Genomic DNA, 20,865 nt, shown 5'->3' on the forward strand with positions numbered 1-20,865 from the left:
AGAGAGAGAGAGAGAGAGAGAGAGAGAGAGAGAGAGAGAGAGAGAGAACTTTATTTATTATAAAAATTGCGGTTGTGAGAACTGTGTATACAGATATATAGGCTTATAACAACAACAATATTTTATACTACACTTTTATTTAAATCACTATTTAATACCATATCTCTTTAATATCCATACCATGTGTGGAATACATAACTTTATATCATATTTTTTAAATTACCTACTTAATATCATATCTCTCTTGAAATTACATGAATTTTTTCCTTAAAAATCCACAGAATATGTGGATGTAGCAACCATGACTGTTTTCTTCGTATGAAAACGAAATTGCAAAATGTTTCTTTTAGAACATAAGTAAATTTTCCTGAGTTTCATTAAAATCAGGATAATATTACAGTCAAGAAGTAGAAAGAACTCATTTCATTTCAAGGAACAGTTAAATACATTTTCGTGCGTTTTCTCTAAAAATTTGACATTAATTCTTGTGAGTGAATAAATTTGTAACGTGTTATATTAGTTAGAATAAAGTTTACTGCACGTGTATGATATTGTTTCGAGTAACAATTTTCAAAATGACTAAATCGAATGTATATATCAGAGCAGGTAAAGTTAGCTACTATTTAGGGGCTATGAAGACCTCTCTCGCCGAGATTTCAAATCTACTTAATGAGAATACACATTTTATAGATAGTCTTCTTACTCTAAGTTGTCAACCAATTTGACCCGCGGTACCCAAATAAGACGGCTATGTTGCAGTATGTTCATATTTTGGTTTTTAGAATCCATGGACGCCGGCGAGCTAATCCAGGAGAAGGGAAAAGTGGAAACGTTACAACTTGTTTTAAAAGTAAGTAAAATCACTCACGTATCTCTGCACCTCTCTCCTAAACGCGAACCTGGATGTTGGTGAGCCAATCCGGGAGAAGGGAAAAGTGGAAACGTTATAACTTGTTTTAAAAGTAAGTAAAATACAAAAAAATCACTTTGTAAATTTTTCTGATAATAAAAATTTTTATTTGAAACACAAAAAATATACTTTTAATATCAGAAAATAATTTATTTAGATTTATAAAATGATACTTATATTTCATTACTTTTAAATTTACTTGCATTTTATTTACTTTTAAAACAAGCAAATATTTATTTAAACACAGTTTTTTTTACAATTAAAAAACTAATTTTCTTCTTATAAAGAAACTATTTGCTTATTCTTTTATATAGATATTTTAAAAACGTCAAAGAAATCATTTTATCTAGAAATTCATAAATTTACAGCTCATCTTATAAATAAAAAATATTAATTAATATTTATTATGTTTTCTAAAATGTAACAAATATTTTTTTAAGTTAAGAAAGGAATATACAAGATTCTTGCGGGCATAAAAATATAGAGAAAGCTTGTAACCACCATGTTTTTATAGTCAACCACAACGATTAATTGTCTGAAAAATTGAAACTTTGAAGTTCTAAAGAATGTGCCATCTGGCTTCTGTGTCTTCACTATCTAACACATTCTCCACTCAACGAGTGTCACAGCGATCCGTAAAGTACCGTTTTACAATTTTCTCGTCCAAAGAATTTCTTCTCCCTTAAAAGTGTAAACGGAGAGGGACGGCCGGCCGCAAATGAGCGAGCAAAAGGGATATTCTCTCAGTTACTATGTCGACATTCAGCGGATTATACGGCGAAGAGAGAACCGACAGGGTGGCAAGCGTGCGTTCGCGCAGGAATCCCTCGGAAAATCCTCACTTTGCGGTATCAGACTATGTGATGCGTAGCTTCTACGTGCTTTATGCCTTGCTTCTCCTTTCACGAGCACCTCACCGAAATCAATTCACCCCACCAGATCGAATCCTCGATCCGCCGTGATAGATCCTCGCGATAATTATTCCGTGAGCACCACAAGCGCACGGCAACGCATTTCCCGGCGAGTATCTCCGGCAAGAACGGCGTCGCGACGGTGAAAGTTTTTCTCCTAGGGAAAATCGAGAGCGCTTTGCTCAGAGCGGGGTTGAGGAGACCGTTCGAAAGCCGCCGCCGCGATTCCCGCAAGCGGCACGATGCGGCCCGCGTACGACCGGGAGCATAGACCGTACGCTGGCGTCCGTTTATTACCGTTTTCCTAAATTGATTTCCAATTCTCATGGGACGGCGCGGGACGAGTGGAACGGGGGAGGATGTCGGTGCCGTCCGCGATTGGGGTAGCTACGCGGAGAATCGACTGGTTGGCAGAACGGGTAGAGCAGAGGAGAGGAGAGGAGAGAAGAGAAGAGAGGAGACGAGAGGGATGGGAAGAGAAGCGGACAGAGGGGGGCGAAGGAAGGGCGGCAAGCTGGGCCGACCGGAGGGTACGGTTCGACTAGGTTCTATCGAATGCTCGGTGACCCGTGAGGAAAACGCGAATGCACGAGTTCGGCAAACAGCGCGGCGTCACGTGCGCGCGAGCGAGCTGGGGTTGCGGAGGGTTGCGGAGGGGAGCGAGGGGCGAAGCGGGGCGCGCAAAACGGCCGGGCCCGTGCGATTCGCGCGGGGAAACACACGAGAGAGATACAAAGAGAGAGGAAGAGAATGTGTGACCGTGTAGCGTCGGCAACCGCGAGGATTCATTTATCCTTTCATCACTGTCGTGCGCTTTTCTCTCTCGTTTCGTCCCATTCCGTTGTGTTGCCAGAAACGCGCCTTTAAGAGGCGCAATGAAAGAAACGACGCGTCTGGCGGCGCGGATCCACGGCTGCGATTTTTGCATTTATTTCGAACTTGCAGCTCCTCGCCGGCTTTCCTCTCGCGCTCGTCCTAACCGTAAGCAGACCGTTCCCCGGAAAATCCGGCAACCGTCGAGACTGCGGAGCACCTGATTTGCGAGAAACTTTAAACTCTCCGGAATTTCCGGACACTCCATCCCTCCGCCCTTACGGCGTTTCTCATACCCGAGCTGCTTCCTCTTTCTCGATTTCTCTCTTTCTCTCTCTCTCTCTCTTTCCCCCGCGCCCCGCGCAGAGGAGAAGTATTTCACGACTCGTCGGCAAAAACCTGAAAATTTCATTCGGTGATAATTTCACACTTCGCGAAGTCGCGACGAAGTGCCTCCGCGACGAGTGCTCCTCGCATACCGCCACGAGAGCGACGGGGCGGATAATTCGCACGCGTGTGTGAGCGTATGTGCGCGCAGGTGCGTACGTGTGTGCGTGTGTGTATGTAACGCATATTGTATTTTATCTCGTTCATAATTAACGATAATATTTAACGGTAATAGGCGCCCGGTAGGAAGACAGCAAAGTTAATTAAAAGCGTGAGAAGCGCGCGAGCATATGCTACAGCCAGGAGGAAGTACGCCGAGAATTGGAGCAACATTAAAGAGCAAACATGGATACGGTCTAATTATTTCATTAATTGCGACCACGTCGATTGCGGCCCGTTATTTAATCGTTTAATATTTAATCGTTAAATGAGTCGGCTATATGATGATAATTGAGCTCGCTTTCGGGATATGGTGCATTGATAGTTACAGATTATAACGGAAACATACATGTGTATGTCCACATTCACAGGGCAAGCAGGGTTCCTCCAGTTGGAAAACGCGAGTCGCACTTTTGTTTAACCCTCCGCACACCTCCTGGGCACACTTGATCTTCGCACCTTTCGTGGGCACACTGGAGGTCTATTTTGTCTACGACTATTTTTTAACTGTTCTAAGCTTTCAAAAAATCTGAAAAAATTCTGGAATATTTTTTGAAAAGTCTCTGTTTTAATATACAATCGCTACTTAAGTCAAATGTTTACAGGCTTGATTAGGACAATCCAGCCTTCCCTTCAGAGATTTTCAAGGGTGAAAATTTACTGCGGACAAAATGGACCCAATGTGTCTACGGAGGGTTAAGATTCCTGAACATTCGCCGCGGACATATTGGACTGTGACATCGGAAATGAGAAATAACACTGAAAATTCTTATGTGTCATTTACAAATAAGAAGGTATTATATGAAACAACACTTTTATCGTTTGATTATATTTGTAAAAGGCCCCGAAAAATATCATTTTCCCTTGACAGTCAATATATAGCCTTAAAATTAACGTGATTATGAGAAAAAGTTAAAAAGAGAAGATTGCATTGTCACGTGAATTTTACGATTATTTATTGACTGTCAAGGGAAACAGAATTTTCGGGGCATCTTGCAAATATGCTTAAGTTATTTCATATGACATTTCTGATCACTTAAGCATATTTGCAAGATGCCCCGAAAATTCCCTTGACAGTCAATAAATAATCGTAAAATTTACCCTTTTTAACCTTCCCTCATGATTCGTCACGTTCATTCTAAAGCTATATATTGATGAAAATGATATTTTTCAGGGCATTTTATAAATATGATGACAAAATGACATTAATATCTTTATATTTGGAAACAGTACACAAGAACTTTTAGACGTGCGTTTTCTCGCTTCTGACGTCATCAATCCAAAGTTCTGCGATCTTAGACTAGAAACCATAACTCTGGAAGGATAGTATAAGTAACTTTTACTCATACTGAAAGCCTTATATAGGGTTCTCATCTAGTATTTATTGGGTTATTCGATAAGTTCGTAAAGGTTTTCGCGGTAAACTCAAACTCGATACACCCACAGGTGTATCGGGTTTACCAGGCAGAACCTTATTTTCTTCGTTTCTTTTTTAATTACTTGCGGAAAAATAGTCAATACATTATTGAATAAAGTTATGAACTAACTATGAAAGTATTAGTCTGGAACATTTTATAAAAACTCCTACGAACTTTATGAACAACCCTATATTTCACCACCTTGAAATGGATATTACTACTTTTTATGAGATATTAGAATAAATAAAAATTATTTATCTCTTTATCTTAATCATACCACAGATTATTACTATCCTTTTATTCTCTAAACTTTTTGAAGTAAAATCTTACTCGAAATGAGTAAAAAGTTGCAACATTTTCATTCGAGAAGCAATAGTAAAAGTAAGATAATGGCGCTAATTTTGGATTGAATCCTTTGGATTGGATCACTTTTGGGAATCAAATATACTTGGTTCATAAACTGATGTACTAATGTACTGATGTACTGATGTACTGATGTACTGATGTACTAATGTATTAAAAAATACTCATTATAACGAAAAAAATGGAACAACATTTTTTGTATTATTTATCTTTTATAATTATATTCTAAAGTAACATTCACTAACATTGTTAATATTTAAAAAGGAAATTTAGAATAACATTTACTTTACCGACTTTTTAGATTTGTAAAACCGTTAGCAAGTTGTACTATTTATTTTATATAAATGAAAATAATGTATGTGTAAATTGTGTGTACATTATTAACATAAAATAGAGTATCATATGACCTATTACGTATAATAATTTGTTGATCCATAATTCGGGCTTATACATAAACGTCTCTAATTAATTTTGTTTTATTTAGAATTATCTAACTTAAAATCTAATAATTTTCCATTAAAACTATAGTTTTTGTTGGGGCTTATATTAATAGTATTAACAAGTTCTTTTTATCCCTTACATGATATTTCGAGTCCGGACGGTTTCTATTCATAGAAATTTCTCAGCACGTTGAAGGGTCTCAGATTTTCTGCCCCCTTCTAAAAAATGCTAGGAGTTGGAGAAACTTATGAGCGAAGGGGCGCCCAAAACTGTTAGTTTCTGCGCGACCAGCATTGCGGTAAGTTTTCGTCTCGCCTCAAAAGACCCATGTAGGGTCACAACATGTTTGTGAAAAGTGAAAAATCTGTAAACATTCATAGTAAGTATTCTATTTGCATTCTACATTACTACCTGAATATTGTTTTATTAGTTATTATTTATTTAGTTAATTATTATTGTTTAGTTAGTTATTTCGTTAGTTAGTATTATTTAGTTAATGAGTATTATAGTTATGTATGTATGTTGTAATATGTATTTCGCCCGGCAAGTGAAATACATGCTTTTTTTAGTTTTGTTTTATTATATGTAATATGTATTAAAGAAATTCGTTGATTTTAGAAACAATGGAAAAGCGAGTTGCAACGTTATATCGCGTATTATATGAGGAGGGCGATATTGAATTGTTTGGCATTTGGATCAAGAAATTATCAACAGTAATATTCTGTATAATTTACGTAAGGACAATACAATAATGAAGAGACAGAAATTTATGGACAGCCTGATAATGTCTTTGATGGCTTCGCACATGCAACACAGGCTGCAGAAAGAAACGTTACAGAAAGGACTGCACTTGTCAATATGCGCCATACTGCAGATTGAAGAACCAAAACCAGAGATACGAGGAAAACTGGAAAAACGCAAAAGATGTTACTTCTGCGATACGAGCACTGATAGCAAAACGTAGTATGGTCGCGTGTCCCGCGGAAAACCGGTTTGTGAAGACTATCAGAATTATATATGTACAGACTGTACCGCCTAATATGTTTATGGGTAGTATATTCTGTGTTCTATATTGTGTATATTTACTGTTTTTTATACTGGTACTTATACAAAATATTTCATCATTTTCGGAGTAAAATACGAAAACCGAATGCGTATTCTCTTTCAATATCCGATTTTTGTTATTTTACTGCCACTTGAAATTGCAAAAGTAGAGGTTTCATTCAAATTTAGTGTGCATTCTGACTATACCAGGTGTAGAAGTATGAAACCGGAATTTTTTTATACAAATAAGACGTCTGTTGTTCGAAAGTGATAAATAATACTTTATTCAAAATAATTTCCACTGTTTTGAACACATTTTTCCCACCTCTCTGGCAGTTTATGAATGCCGTGCCAAAAAAACTTTTCATCTTTTGAAGCGAACCAGTTATCTAGCCATTTTTCCACATTTTCATACGAATCGAAGCGTTGGTTAGCGAGAGCGTGTCCTAGCGATGCGAACAGGTGATAATCGGACGGAGCCAAGTCTGGAGAATAAGCCGCATGCGGTAGTAATTCCCAACTGAACGACTCGATCGTTTCCTTGACCCGTTTTGCTGTATGTGATGGGGCATTATCATGGAGCAAAATGACATTGTGTTGCCTTTTTGCATATTCTGGTCGTTTTTTAGTCAATGTTCGATTTAAATCGATCATTTGTTGTTGGTAGCGATTAGTATTGACGGTTTGACCAGGTTTCAGCAGTTCATAGTTCATAGTTCATAGTTCATAGTTCTTCGTTCCTCACGTCAAAATCACCACTTTTGAATTTTTTAAACCACTCGAAACACTGAGATTTACCAAGAGCATATTCACCGTAAGCTTCGACAAGCATTCGATGTGATTCTGCAGCAGTTTTCTTTAAATGATAACAGAAAATCAATGCTGTCCGCAAATCATAGTTAGTAGGCTCGAAACGTGACATGTTTAAGGTTATACAAAAATATACTAGAGAATGAAAGTTGGGGTTATGTTTGTTGACAATATTCGTCAGCTGTTAGGAGAATATAATAGCGCGGCAGTAGCGGTCTTACGGTCACTAAACTGAACGCTGGCATCATTTATAGGGGAATTCCGGTTTCATACTTCTACACCTGGTATGTGCAAATGTATCGATTGATTAGAGTGAATGTGTTCCAGTGACGATGTACAGCCGATTGATTAAGCGTTGCAATATTCATTCCCGATGAGTTTCATAACGCGTATCTAATAGAGAGGAAGAAAGAGAGAGAGGAGAATTTATTTTTTAATAATTTTTTTAAATATACAGGGTGCCCGGTAATTCACAGAGGAGCCGCAGTGTACGGGTAGATTAGCTCAAACTGAATAAAAAATTCCTCTACCATTTTGTGAATAATCACGTAAAATTCGAAGTTATTAATCAAAGAAGTTTCGTGAGTGATCACGCGCTATACGGTAAATGAGCTATGATGGCGACGTCTGCCGCTGTATGCTCGTATATTAAGTTAAATCCAACAAAAAAAGTCATCTAGCATTTTCCAAATGGCCACGCGTACATATTTAGTTATTAATTAAAGAGATTTGGTTGTACACGATAATGTACCAATCTTTTTTAATTAATAACTAAACATCTACGTGGTCATTTGGAAAATGGTAGAGGACTTTTTTGTTCAGTTTCATCTAATACAAACATAATGCTAATAATGGCGGTAAACATCACAACTCATCTATTGTATCGTGCGTGACCAATCATGAATCTTTTTGGATCAATAATTCAAAATTTTACATGGTTGTTCGCAAAATGATAGAGACATTTTTTGTTCAGTTTGATCTAATCTACTTGTACACTGCGGCTGTTCTATGAGTTACTGGACACCTTCCCGGGTAGGATTTTATCGGGGCATGTCTTAAGTCCGTAAAGGGTCTAGATAGGCATACTCTAAAATAGGCTTGGCATCGTTGGGCCTAGAAAGGGTGTACAAAAGCAAATTCTGAGTAGAATTTCCTTAACAGACCTTGAATAGGCACTATTGGGGATGCTCTTACCACTGTTGCGCCTAGAAAGGACCTACAAAGACAAATTCTGAGTAGAATTTCCTAAACAAGCCCTGAATAGGCACTGTTGGGATTCCCCTAACATAGTCTACTACTATTGTGCCTAGAAAAGGCTTATAAAGGCAAATTCTGAGTAGAATTTCCTAAACAAGCCCTGAATAGGCACTGTTGGGATTCCCCTAACATAGTCTACTACTATTGTGCCTAGAAAAGGCTTATAAAGGCAAATTCTGAGTAGAATTTCCTAAACAAGCCCTGAATAGGCACTGTTGGGATTCCCCTAACATAGTCTACTACTATTGTGCCTAGAAAAGGCTTATAAAGGCAAATTCTGAGTAGAATTTCCTAAACAGACCCTGAATAGGCGCTGTTGGGGATGCCCTTAATAAGTCCTGCCATCGTTAGGCCTACGTAAGGCCAAGGATTTCTAAAGGAAAATTCGTAAATAGACCCAAAATAGACACAGATGTGGATGTCCGTAGACATCAACATAATAAGACATGTACTTATATAATTCAGTCAGGGTCTCGTTTATTCAATTTTTGAAATAGTTTAAAGTCTTACAGAATTTTAGTTTACAGTCTTAGACAGAAGTAAAATTCACATAAGTTTTAAATAAAACCAAAATACTTATTTTGGTTCTCAAAAATACAGTCTTCCAAATAAGGTGTGACCACATAAGGTTCCACAGCAAACTTTCCGCAAGATAACTTGGAAATTATATTGAAATATAACATTGAAATAATTTAGAAATATTTGTGAAACATTTTATCAAAATCTTTTTCACTAAAATATTTCAGAAATCGCTTATAATAAGCGTTGATTTATATATTTATATATAAATTTAATTAATTTAATAAAATCTTATATGGTAAGATTTTTCCTTCTTTTAATTGTACTCCTTTATAATTATTTTATAATTACTCAAAGTTTTATAGTTTTTCATGACTTTATTTATTTAATAACAATCAACAATAAAAAAATTTTACTATAAAAATTTTAAAATATTGAAATGGAAGTGCGGAATTTTGTAGACCTCACCTCATTAGCTAATGGCTAAATTAACAATAAAAGTACGAAAAATATAATTTTTATTAAAATTATATCATTTTATTGTTATATTATCAAAAAATTATATTACTATGTTAATCATAACACATATGGACAAAATGTAAGACGCTTATATCGAAGAAGTGGCGTAGTGTCAGGCAACAGATTCATAATCCAGAAGTGTTTCAGGCAGGTCCAGGTTCGAGTCCCACCAGTGTCAGAGAGAATTTTTAAGTGTGATGTAGCATTGGAATCAAGTAATCTAAAGTTTTCAAATTAGCAAGCGCGCGCGCTGTGTGACCTTTACGAATAGTTTCTATTAGAAAAGAGTAGTTCATATTCATATACATAAAAGAATATTCTTTTCTACTTAGGCGTGTCTAGATAGGGCTTACATAGGCGTGCCAGAATAGGGCCTCGTCAGATTTACAAATCGGACCCTGACTTACAAAAGCGTTACATCTCTGTACAGAGCTTATTCGGGCTTGCCTGAATAGCGCCTAAACAGAAATGGGGAAAAACTATCTAGGGCCTTTACAAGCCCTTTTTTAAATTCCTATCTGGGTTGTATATTGTAAATTTTTTTTTCACAAATTATGGTTTTCTCCTCTCCTTCTCATAACAGTTCTCGTGGTATTTCTTCTCTTTCTATTGACCTCTAGTTCTAAACACTCCAAAGAAATTCAAAGAATAGGGTTAAGGCTTTCGAGTAAGTACGAGTTACTCACGTCATCTCTCTGTTAAACAGAAAATAACTGAATGGATAAAAAAAATTCGCAATCTCGCGGGTCAGTGAGATCAGTGGTGTTCCTCGACGGTATCCCGCGCGCGAAAGCGGTGCAATCGATATACAGGCACACGCGTTGCGTGTTCCGCACGAGAATTGCCTCGCCAGGTCTAATTCCATTTTTGAATCAACCAATTCTCCGTTCTTCCTACACACCGCCGCTATTCTGCTGGCCGTATTGCATCCTGCGGAAATGCGATAGCATTCGCGCTTCGCGTTTCAGCGAAATAGCCGGAAGCCGCCGCCGTCGCCGGCGGGGCGGACAATACGACGACGTCCTCGCCGACGCGCGGCGACGAGCGAAACTCGTCCGTCGATCGCGTCGCTCTTGAGCCACCGGGGACACCTTGATAAAAATGCAGTTTCGTGCGAAAGTAGGCGACCGCAATATCCGTACGTCGATGGGGTATCCGCTCGCAATTTCCACACGGCCTCGACTATGCGCGTGGCGCGACGATCACGGCAAGGTGGTGTATATAATTCTCGGTGACGTGCAATTCTCGGTCGCGCACGAGCGGGGAAAAAATGCCGGGAACGAAAAAACGCCAGGCCGGCGAACGATGTAAACATATCTTTGAGCGAAATTCGCGATAAATCAACATCGGCGTCGCCGTTTCCAGCGCAATTGTTCGTCGACGAAAACAATAATATATTTTGCTCGTTTTGAACAGTCGTTTTTCACGGTGTTTTTAAACAACATGCAATTTTCACGCGATATTTCCGCCGCTAAAGGATTTTAATGCAGTCGGAAGGGTGGACGGTAATAAATGTGGAGCGAGTAATGTCTTCATTTAACTGGGAAGGAATTCGATCGTTCGGCAATATCGCGCCGCCGATGCATCTATTTTCGCAGCTATTTTCGCTACGTCGAGCTATTATCCGTACGCTCGCCGAAATTATACCGATAATAAACTCGGCTCGCTCGCGTCGAAGGGTGGCAGCCCCCACGAAGCGGCCATTGTCGTGGCCGTTGGGCGAAAGCAGCGTTGATATACGTTAGCATGGCGTGGCGCGGCGCGATGCAAGAAGCGGCGGTAACGCATCGTCAGGAAGCTGATGCATACGTTACCGGATCGCACACTGTCTCGCCGAGTTAACTCACGTGGCTGCCTCCATCGCTGCGGATAGTTAACCGCGCTCGAATCCCAGCCACCCTCCGGGATCGTACGTCAAGCATATGTCGTTTTCCCGGTGCGCGATCTTTCTCATCCCTCGTGCAGCATTGCAGTCTCTCTCTTTCTCTTCCTTTCTCTTTTTTTCGCTTTCTCTCTCTCTCTCTCTCTCTCTCTTTCTCTCTCGTGTCTAACCAACTCCAAAACACCTCCATTCAAATAAGTTTTTAAACAAAAAAGAGGCAATAAAGAGAGGGAGGAAGAAAGAAAGAAATGTTGTTTATAGGCGCTCTGGGATATAATCCACTCAAGCGCTGAACATATGACTACAAGAATATGAATAAATATACTATTATAATACAAAAATTATAACAAGGAAAAAGAGTAAAATGTGATAAATATAAAGTATTAAAAGAATGTGGAAAAGTAGAAGAGTGTTGCAATATACCTTGCAATAGAAAGAAAAGAGAAGGAGAAAGAACTAGTAGAATAAATGATTAATTTTATCAAAATTTGTATAGCTATTTTCGGCACCGACTGTCTTCTTGTTGTTCTAAAAAAATAGTAGCAGCAATATATTGTTACGTCCAGGGCTGGTCGGGTCGGTTACTAAGCAGAGTACAACAGGAATATAGGAAAGAATGGGATATTTATAACGAACATATGCCGGAACATTGTTTTATTCATCAAGACATGTTGACAGATATTTACGCAATCTTATTTAATATATGAGAAACAGATTGGTGAGACTTCGATGCAACTCCGCCCGTGTTTGACACTCGTTATATTAATAATTCTCGCCCGCTGGGGGGAGTTTCTGGTTTCGCGATTTGCTTACTGATTCTCTCTCTCTCTTACTCTATCTCTCTCTCTCTCTCTCTCTCTCTCTCTCTCTCTCTCTCTCTCTCTACGTAAGAGTAAAGAGATACAATATTTAAGTAAGAGATACAATATTTATATAAAGATCTAATTAATAAGGTGAATTATATAATTTATTATACAAAATAAGCGATGCTATGACATAAGGTCATTAGATCTAGAAATGATTGATTTAGCCACGACCTATACTTGAGACTTCCGCGAACACAATGCTGGCATTGTGAAACCTTCTGTCGCAGAGAAAATCTCGCGAATTGCCAGCACTGCGCGAACGGTTAACAAAATTGTTTATTCGATATTTGACTATGGCGTTTGTAGAGAACAAAAAAAGTAAGGTAGGCGACGTTTCCCATAGCATGCTAGATAGACTTTTGTTTCTGGTAGTAAAGGCAACAAAAAAAGATTCGAGAGAAAAGCGATGCTACAACTCTAATAAAGGCCCTGTTTGGTTGCACTATAATTGCAAGCAACTATTGCAGGCGACAGAATTATAATAATGTACGAGTACTAGTTTAATTTATGAATTGAACCTAATTATTCTAGGATGAGTCCGACTGTTCATCCAGGGTGGAAGGGAATATGGGAAAGTAGGCAATATTCTCTAGTAAGTTAGTACGTAATATCTCCTTCCTTAAGAAAAAGACGCGATTTAACGCGATCCTAAATACATTGTTATACGACTTATTCGTTAATTTTTTCTGGTGGAAGATAGCAGCTGATTCTGTTTTCTAAGTTGGTTAAAGATTTACTAATGACAGTTATTTCAGGCACGAGTTGTGAGAGTGACTGCATTGAAGTAGATTGCGACATGGTAGTACGGAGTATTGGAGTTTTCCTTTCAATTATAGGGTTGGCGGCAGCCTCGCTGATGACAAAGATTTCGGTCAAAGATTTACAAAGATTTATCTGATATTTCACATAGGAGAAGATAGCGCCCAAGAGATTAACAATCTGAACACTAAGCGTCCGACATATTTATGAATGGTAATTGTAGTAATAGTAATATTTGTGATAATTTTTATGCTTCTAATTGCCAAAATTATAATGTGCTAAATGCACATTAATCTGGCGATACAATTTCCAAATATCAAGAAATAGATTGAGATTAATATTAATGTATGAGGATAGAAATATTACATTTATGAGGGGAGAAATGTCATCTATGAGGGAAGAAATGTCATCTATGAGGGAAGAAATGACATCTTTGAAGGTAGAATTGGGGAATACTTGCAATACTGATTTAATGACGCTTAGAAAACTTTTAACTTCTAAGAGCCGCTTTTTCAGGAGCTTCATGCGTTCCATGAGGTTAAGATCATCGGAGTTGCCGCTCTCGGCGTCATAACCTAAGAGACTGTATGCTCCAAATACAAGAGACAGTAGCAGTAAAAAATTATAATGTGCTAAATGCACATTAATCTGGCGATACAATTTCCAAATATCAAGAAATAGATTGAGATTAATATTAATGTATGAGGATAGAAATATTACATTTATGAGGGGAGAAATGTCATCTATGAGGGAAGAAATGTCATCTATGAGGGAAGAAATGTCATCTATGAGGGAAGAAATGACATCTTTGAAGGTAGAATTGGGGAATACTTGCAATACTGATTTAATGACGCTTAGAAAACTTTTAACTTCTAAGAGCCGCTTTTTCAGGAGCTTCATGCGTTCCATGAGGTTAAGATCATCGGAGTTGCCGCTCTCGGCGTCATAACCTAAGAGACTGTATGCTCCAAATACAAGAGACAGTAGCAGTAAAAAATTATAATGTGCTAAATGCACATTAATCTGGCGATACAATTTCCAAATATCAAGAAATAGATTGAGATTAATATTAATGTATGAGGATAGAAATATTACATTTATGAGGGGAGAAATGTCATCTATGAGGGAAGAAATGTCATCTATGAGGGAAGAAATGTCATCTATGAGGGAAGAAATGACATCTTTGAAGGTAGAATTGGGGAATACTTGCAATACTGATTTAATGACGCTTAGAAAACTTTTAACTTCTAAGAGCCGCTTTTTCAGGAGCTTCATGCGTTCCATGAGGTTAAGATCATCGGAGTTGCCGCTCTCGGCGTCATAACCTAAGAGACTGTATGCTCCAAATACAAGAGACAGTAGCAGTAAAAAATTATAATGTGCTAAATGCACATTAATCTGGCGATACAATTTCCAAATATCAAGAAATAGATTGAGATTAATATTAATGTATGAGGATAGAAATATTACATTTATGAGGGGAGAAATGTCATCTATGAGGGAAGAAATGTCATCTATGAGGGAAGAAATGTCATCTATGAGGGAAGAAATGACATCTTTGAAGGTAGAATTGGGGAATACTTGCAATACTGGTTTAATGACGCTTAGAAAACTTTTAACTTCTAAGAGCCGCTTTTTCAGGAGCTTCATGCGTTCCATGAGGTTAAGATCATCGGAGTTGCCGCTCTCGGCGTACTTCCATGTAAATTTTACCATAGGCTCCAAACATTGTGGAGATGAAACTGCAGCTTGTTTAGACGTTAGGTTCACCCATTCTTCCTTCCTCAATTGATACATCACGGGAAACAGAGGGTTACATTCGATAGGAGTTCCGGATTTTACAATAACATGGGTTTTGGGAGAGAGAAAAAGGGATTGGTTGTTGAGAAGGATAGGAAGTTCGAGGAAACATTCCTTGGTTGAGCGTTGAACAACTTCTGTAGGCACACATTTGATTATATGAGCGACTTCTCCAGCAATAAAGGCAAAGTAACCAGGTCCCTTCATTAGAGTGTACGCAAATAAGTCGGGTTGAGATTGGGCCATAAAGACAGCGTTTTTCAGAATTTGTTGTTCTAAATGACACTTTTGCAAAATTATGTTCTCATATAGGTTTTGAATCTGAGTTTTGGTATATTTTTCAACGTAAACAAACTTAGAATTTATATAAGTAAAAGCGTCCAGATTGTCAACTACAATTTCGGATTTTTCGGCGAAAGAATTATCTTTAGAGGTTTCTACTATAATTAGTTTAGGATGTTCCGTCTGTACTAAAGTATATCCGCAAAGAGAGCGTTCAGATGTTTTGGATAGGGCTACAGTAGTTTCTTGTGAAGTAATTGAATAAACTAAAGGATAATGAGAACTAGCGTCGAAGATCTTGGTCGCAAGTCCTTGGTATAGCACGTCGTAAGAATGGAATCTGCAGGCATCAGAAGGTAGAGGTGCCCAATAAACATTGGCTCCGTCCTCATCGATGCACGTTAAATCAGATATTCGGCAGTGTGTCCCTGATTTGAGAATGAGGAGATTCTGCGAGGTCTTGGTTGAGGCGTAGTAGTCCCAGAAGATGACGGAGAGGAAGGCTTCAACCACAACGTCGTTCCAGGTTCCGTATGGGTCAGAAAACTGCGATCCATGGCACGATCCGTCTACCGAGATAGTCCCAGCAAGTATCAGTGATCTGTAGTTTGTAGTGTTTGGAAAGAGGTCGACCACTGGGCTTTCAGTGCCGTACGAAAATGATCTGGTTCGATGCAACTTGTCACACGCTCCTTGATCGAGATCCACCAAGTACTTATGATGATCACCTTGGACCAATGAAAAGTGGGAGTGCATCCCACAGTAGAAGATGCGCCTGTTGATTTCGACTCGGCACGATATAACCTTTGTTTGTGGATAGTCAGTTACTTGCAAAAGCTGTATATATGTGGAGATAGAATTGACTTTTTCTGCTTGGAAGTGGCATTCGCCTATGCCGAGTAAGGAGATTGTGCTGACATTTAAAGATTTTCCGCTACAGTCATAACCTAAGAGACTGTATGCTCCAGATACAAGAGACAGTAGCAGTATGTGATGGAATTGCATCTGCAAAGTCAAAACGAATGTGTGTAAGAAGAAGGAAGTCGTACAATGGTCACTAGGCAAAGCTAGCAGCAGACATACGAGGGTGTCCCAGAAGTACCCGGCCTAACAAAGAAAACACAAAAATTTTGAAAAAATATATCTTTATTTCTCAACATAGTCCCCTTTTAGCTCGATACACTTTTCCCAGCGATGTTCAATAGCTTCGATACCATGTTTAAAGTATTTTTTTATTAGGCATTCAATTGAGATTTTGCGATAGCGAGGGCCCACGGCGACAACAGAAGAAAGATAAAACTTTACGCGGGCACGCGTGTTCCTAAGTGTGTGTGTGTCACACAGAAATAAGAACCCCGCGGTTCCGCCGTATTTAATAACTCCAAACCCTCTCTGTTGTGTGTGTGTGTGTGTGTGTGTGTGTGTGTGCGCGCGCGCGCGTGTCCGCCCAACTAAGGCAAGACTAGGATGAGAACACTGGTACATGTGAAGGAATAAAATACTAATTATTCTATCAAATGTTCAAATTGATGTCCTCCGACAACTTGGCAGTGTCCAAGCAAACGTAAAACGTATCGATAACATTAGTTAATGTTGAGATATGCGTTTCGTCCATAGTTACTCTTTACCGAGTTTGATGTACACTCTATGCTTTCTTTTTAAGAACATAGGTGACGCTTAAACACATAGGTGTCACTTCTCGGTCACGCACGTGGTAACCTAGACGTTACCAGTCTTAAGTCGTAGTTCACGTGTTGTTGAAGCCATACCTACAATATAACCTACGTTCTGTGTATTCTTAATTGTACTAACTATAATATATCCAATAAATAAGCCAACAGTTAAAAACTCGGGCGTAATTGAATTTGAAACGTTCACTATTTTTTCCCATAGCGTCGAAGGACAATTTGAACATTTGCTAGAATAATTAGTATTTTTATTCCTTCACATACACCAGTGTTCCCATCCTAGTCTTGCCTTAGTTGGCCGGACAGGTGCGCGTACACACACACACACACACACACACACACACACACACAACAGAGGGGGTTTGGAGTCATTAAATATGGCGAAAGTGATGAACCGCGGGGTCCTTATCTCTGTGTGACACACACACGTTTAGGAATACGCGTGCCCGCGTAAAGTTTTATTTTTCTTCTGTTGTCGCCGTGGGCCCTCGCTATCGCAAAATCTCAATTGAAATGTCCAAATGATCATAACTCTGCGAAAAAAAATCGTAGAGACCTCGGCGACCCCGCGTTGTTCTCATCTCAGAAAACCCTTTCGAACGAGCCCTCACTCGACCCCACATTCTAAGATTTAGATCAGATTTTTTGGCCCCTTCCTTCTCCCGCCCGCCGGAGGTGTGGAGAAGGGTGTTTTTGTGGTTAAATAATAAACTTTGTGTTTCCATTGTATCCCTATAAATTTCAATCCTATATTTCAAACCATTTAAAAATTATTTAGGTCCGGAACTTTGGCCACTGTATATATACAGGGTGTAAAAAAATTAGACCGACAAACTTTGAGAAGAAATAGAGGACATAAAAACAAACATATTTTGTTAATAATGTTTTTCTCTACAACGCTTCGTTTTAATACTACAGGGTACAAAATAGGAATATTGTGATTTTAATAAAAAACAAGCATATAAATAGAAAAATTATTTCAATTACACATATATATTTTAATCTTCAAAAAACAATGAACAAAAGAACGTAACAAAAATGCGCAATTGATTAGATCAATTTATAATAAATGTTAAAAAATTCCTCCATTTGCTTCAACACAAAGATGACATCGTCGAAACATTGATTGTCTCACACGCTCGAAGACTGCAGGAATATTCTGAACCTGATATGCTGCCCGAATATGTTAATCCGAATTTCGACGACGTCATCTTGAAGATGACTTCGAAGATTAAAAAATTATTTAAAAATAGATAGCCGCCGAAACTCTTCTTAAATTTGATTGTAAGGACTATAACTCCGTTAGAACTATCGAGAACTGTCGTTCAGTGATAGAAACTTCGTGAAGCTCACGGGCGCAGTCGTGTAAATCATGCGTATCTCCTCCCATGCTGATGCGTGCTGCTCGCGAATCAAAGTTTCCATCACTGAACGACAGTTCTCAATAATTCTAACAGAGTTCTAATGCCTACGATCAAATTTAAGGCTCCTGGGGAGCGGTGGTGACGAGCAGTGACGAGGCAGATCTATTGATCGATCTAATTAATATCAAAGGTCCTTTTTTTTCCTTAATTTTAATTCCATAAAATATTGAATAAAGTTAGCGAAACAATTTTTATATATAAATTAAATAATATTTCTTAATATTTCGTAGAAATTTTCATACAAATATTCTGATAAAGAGTTTGAGATTTGAGGTTATCCTAGGCTGCAAAGCCGCATAGCATTTGCTTATTGGTTTTAGGTGAGGATGCCATTAGCAATAAAGGTTCCTAAAGGTGCACACTGCGCCGCGGAGGCGATTGCATCATCCATCTCTTTTTAATGACGTCAGAAGCAAGAAAACGCATGCTAAAAATTCCTGCAAAATACGTCGAGATAAACAGATATATCCACAAAACGACATTTGCGATCGATTAAGTACACCTCTAAAATACTCCGTACACTTTCCTTTTGTTCTAAAAATCAATAGATAATCGGAAAATTAATATGACAAGATAATGAGGAAATTAGGTTAGAAAAGACGATTGCACGTCACATTTATTTTATAATTATCTGTTGATTGTTAGAACAAAAGGAAAGTGTACGGAGTATTTTAGAGGTGTACTTAATCGATCGCAAATGTCGTTTTGTGGATATATCTGTTTATCTCGACGTATTTTGCAGGAATTTTTAGCATGCGTTTTCTCGCTTCTGACGTCATTAAAAAGAGATGGATGATGCCACTCCCCAGGAGCCTTAAGAAAAGTTCCGGCAGCTACCTATTTTTAAATAATTTTTTAATCTTCGAAGTTAGCACGATACTCTCGGAAAAAGTGTCGTGCTGATCATTTTTCGCAGTTTTAACGACAGTAGTGATAGAAACTTTGATTCCCGAGCAGCACGCATCAGCACGAGAGAAGATACACACTCAGGCGACCGTGTAGTGAGGCTCATGAACACGGTCGCGTATGTCATGCGTATTCCCTCCCATACTAATACGTATGCTAATGCGACACGATTCTCACTTTATATCACAATATCTCGGAAACGAAGGCCCAATTACCCAAACTTTTTTAGGATTTTGATACTCTATATTACGACTATCAAACGCGCTATGCTTTGTTGCGAAATTAATTTTGCACTTGGCGTCATCTCCTTGAAAGTGGTATTTACGGGGTTGCAACAAGCGATTGAAATAAATTGGGACTAAATACCTCGGATCGTGCGTGAGCGTGGCAGCCGGTTCCGGCGAGGGAGTTGGAGGAAGGAGTCCAAATGGCTTCGTAATCTGCCTTGATGCCGGAGTATTCACAAGTATTCGCTTGTATTCACAAGTTGTCACTTCCGGTTGAAGAAATAGTGTCTTAGAATAAGGTCGTGAATCAACTCGACCGTTTGATGGTCTCGACGAAAGTCGCATCGATCACGTTAGATCCATGATATAAAGATAAGGTGGTGCACAATGTAGCGCATGCATGCGCTACATTGTGCACCACCTTATCTTTATATCAACGCCATCTATATACGTCATTCCTGTTTCGATCTTTTTTCGGTAGCCGAGTAGGTACCGTCCATTAAGGTGGTGACGAGCAGTGACGAGGCAGATCTATTGATTGATCTAATTAATATCAAAGGTCCTTTTTTTTCCTTAATTTTAATTCCATAAAATATTGAATAAAGTTAGCGAAACAATTTTTATATATAAATTAAATAATATTTCTTAATATTTCGTAGAAATTTTCATACAAATATTCTGATAAAGAGTTTGAGATTTGAGGTTATCCTAGGCTGCAAAGCCGCATAGCATTTGCTTATTGGTTTTAGGTGAGGATGCCATTAGCAATAAAGATTCCTAGCGTAAGATTCTCTGTTATCGCTGGCTCCCATCGACTCCAAGTAGTCGAAAGCGTCGCTCATCGACGGCCGAGAACGCCGCGGAGGCGATGAATCGCAATCAATTAGGTTACTTGTGTTTATAAAAGTCTGTTATAAATAATCTCAATAAAAGAGTATATTATTCATTTGTAAAACAATTTATATTAATAACGAATTTATAATGAAATAAAAATATCAAATTAATAACCTAACCTAACTTATATATGAGCGCGCGCGCCTAGCTGCACATGTGTGTGTGCGTCTATACGTGATGTACTGACAAGGAGATGACGCCAATTAGGAAATCGCTTTTCCAACGAGTCATAGTGCGTTCGATAGCTTACATGTAGCTAATAAAAACCCTAAAGGCGTTTGTGCCAATGGGCCTTCGTTTAGGAGAAATTACAAAACAAAGTTAGGGTCACGCAACTATGTCCCATGTAAAGAAGAACATTAGAATATTTTTCGAGTAAGCGGCGTAGCTGAGCCGACTAAGGCTCCCGTCCATACATTTTTGCGCCGGCGGCGTGCGTTCGAGTCCCGCCGACGACTGCTTCGCTTTTTTTTTTTTTCAATTTTGGATATATAAAAGACACTACATTAATCATTATTTATTTTTTTAAATTTATTTTGTTTTTCTATGTAAAAATAAGGACATTTCGGGATGTTTGAACGCAATA

At 38.5% G+C, this 20,865-nt stretch overlaps 3 protein-coding genes and 1 long non-coding RNA gene across 13 annotated transcripts in view; 2 read left to right on the forward strand and 2 right to left on the reverse strand.

Annotated features, from left to right (window-relative positions):
- LOC116849070 (protein vein) overlaps positions 1–20,865 on the reverse strand; it is a 934,475-nt gene that overhangs the window by 633,384 nt on the left and 280,226 nt on the right. The gene's annotated exons all lie outside the window — the stretch shown is intronic.
- LOC116849074 overlaps positions 1–20,865 on the forward strand; it is an 82,663-nt gene that overhangs the window by 29,307 nt on the left and 32,491 nt on the right. For 5 of the 7 annotated variants that reach the window (XR_004379070.1, XR_004379069.1, XR_004379071.1 and 2 more), the window contains exon 2: positions 783–850. Coding sequence is in view for 3 of the 7 variants with exons in the window: in XM_032825861.1 (XP_032681752.1) it covers positions 783–850 (68 nt within the window). In the remaining 4 variants the exon portion in view is untranslated. Of the gene's footprint in view, positions 1–782; positions 851–3,551; positions 5,701–20,865 lie in introns of those variants that run through there. The other 2 variants (XM_032825863.1, XM_032825862.1) reach the window with 2 other exon arrangements.
- LOC116849077 lies at positions 12,831–14,851 on the forward strand. The gene is made up of 6 exons (XR_004379077.1): positions 12,831–12,891; positions 13,055–13,497; positions 13,575–13,872; positions 13,950–14,247; positions 14,325–14,622; positions 14,700–14,851. It is a non-coding gene; the product is annotated as an uncharacterized LOC116849077 (long non-coding RNA).
- LOC116849068 lies at positions 13,259–16,181 on the reverse strand. Its single transcript, XM_032825851.1, has 2 exons — positions 13,688–16,181; positions 13,259–13,333 (listed from the first exon to the last, which is right to left on the reverse strand). The coding sequence occupies exons 1-2, from the start codon at positions 16,143–16,145 to the stop codon at positions 13,314–13,316; spliced, it is 2,478 nt and encodes an 825-aa protein (XP_032681742.1). The 5' UTR covers positions 16,146–16,181; the 3' UTR covers positions 13,259–13,313.

Source organism: Odontomachus brunneus, unplaced genomic scaffold (genome assembly GCF_010583005.1).
Source record: "Odontomachus brunneus isolate Ranch 3 - 2012 unplaced genomic scaffold, Obru_v1 Obru_scaffold_105, whole genome shotgun sequence".
NCBI lineage: Eukaryota > Metazoa > Arthropoda > Insecta > Hymenoptera > Formicidae > Odontomachus > Odontomachus brunneus.

Bases quoted from the DNA above. Each gene is read 5' to 3' on its own strand.
- LOC116849068 (XM_032825851.1), bottom strand. From the start codon at position 16,145: ATGCAATTCCATCACATACTGCTACTGTCTCTTGTATCTGGAGCATAC. The intron at 13,334-13,687 runs ATTATAATTTTT...TGCATTTAGCAC, and splicing joins GATTAATGTGCATTTAGCAC to ATTATAATTTTGGCAATTAG.